The sequence below is a fragment of the Cherax quadricarinatus genome, chromosome 93 (assembly GCF_038502225.1).
Source record: "Cherax quadricarinatus isolate ZL_2023a chromosome 93, ASM3850222v1, whole genome shotgun sequence".
Classification (NCBI taxonomy): domain Eukaryota; kingdom Metazoa; phylum Arthropoda; class Malacostraca; order Decapoda; family Parastacidae; genus Cherax; species Cherax quadricarinatus.
In genome coordinates this window covers 12,736,154-12,737,653 of record NC_091384.1, presented here as the reverse complement: position 1 = coordinate 12,737,653, position 1,500 = coordinate 12,736,154, and the positions used below count along the sequence as shown (strand labels likewise).

General features: G+C 38.4%; 1 protein-coding gene across 1 annotated transcript in view; it reads left to right on the top strand.

Annotated features, from left to right (window-relative positions):
- Nucleotides 1-1,133, top strand: part of LOC128703444 (uncharacterized) — a 31,957-nt gene extending 30,824 nt beyond the window's left edge. The window contains exon 5 of the mRNA XM_070104692.1: nt 869-1,133. Within this exon, the coding sequence (XP_069960793.1) occupies nt 869-904 (36 nt within the window). The 3' untranslated portion in view covers nt 905-1,133. The remainder of the gene's footprint in view (nt 1-868) is intronic.
- Nucleotides 1,134-1,500: the final 367 nt, after the last annotated feature.

The window sequence follows — 1,500 nt, the reverse complement described above, 5'->3', positions numbered from 1 at the left end:
GGTAGTGTTCTTGCTTTCATTCTCTAGTAGTGTTATTGCTTTCACCCTCTGGTAGTGTTATTGCTTTCACTCTCTGGTAGTGTTATTATTTTCACTCTCTGGTAGTGTTATTGCTTTCACTCTCTGGTAGTGTTATTGTTTTCACTCTCTGGTAGTGTTATTATTTTCACTCTCTGGTAGTGTTATTGCTTTCACTCTCTGGTAGTGTTATTGTTTTCACTCTCTGGTAGTGTTATTTCTTTCACCCTCTGGTAGTGTTATTTCTTTCACTCTCTGGTAGTGTTATTTCTTTCACTCTCTGGTAGTGTTATTTCTTTCACTCTCTGGTAGTGTTATTGCTTTCACTCTCTGGTAGTGTTATTATTTTCACTCTCTGGTAGTGTTATTGCTTTCACTCTCTGGTAGTGTTATTTCTTTCACTCTCTGGTAGTGTTATTATTTTCACTCTCTGGTAGTGTTATTGCTTTCAATCTCTGGTAGTGTTATAACTTTAACTCTTAAGTAGTGTTAAAACTTTCACTCTCTGGTAGTGTTATTTCTTTCACTCTCTGGTAGTGTTATTGCTTTCACTTGGAATGCCTGACTGTTTCTGTTCAACTCATCCCAGACTATTTGTTCCTTATCATTTGTGTGTGTGTTTGTGTGTGTGTGTGTGTGTGTGTGTGTGTGTGTGTGTGTGTGTGTGTGTGTGTGTGTGTGTGTGTGTGTGTGTATGTGTGTGTGTGTGTGTGTGTGTGTGTGTGTGTGTGTGTGTGTGTGTGTGTGTGTGTGTGTGTGTGTGTGTGTTACTATCAATGACGATAAATTGTGTATTACAAAAATCTTTGTATTCCTACCAAATTAATTCAAATTACAAATATTCCTGCAGGCTACGTCATGTTTCCCAGCAAGCACAAGTGGGTAGAGTGTACCCTCTGTACCCTAACATGTGCCCACTACCTGTTGATGACCCACCTGCCCACACCATGTTGACGACCCACCTGCTCACCCCATATTGACGACACACCTGCTCACATGTTGACAAAGCACCTGTCTAATACACATGTTGACAAAACACCTGTCTAATACACATGTTGACAAAACACCTGTCTAATACACATGTTGACAAAACACCTGTCTCATACACATGTTGAAGGCTCACTTCTGTATTTCCCCAGCTCGTAAGTAAACAATCAGTAGATAACTAACAAGAGTGAAAAGGGAAATTGTAATTGACGAAAGTAAAATGTGGAAGAAAAAGCAAATGTTGTTTGTGAAGAGGAAGATGGAAACGAAATGAAAAAATAACATTTAGTAAGAATGAGAATAAACTCAACTTTGATATGTGAAATCATTTAATAAAACCTAGATGGAGTGGATATAAAGTTTAAACTCAGTGTTTCCAACACTACCGAACACATGTGCTCCTATAACAATTATGAACAACGCCAAGAAAATCTGTAGTAACAACAACTGTTATGAACATGAGAGCATCAACTAGCACCTAGCAGCATCAACTAG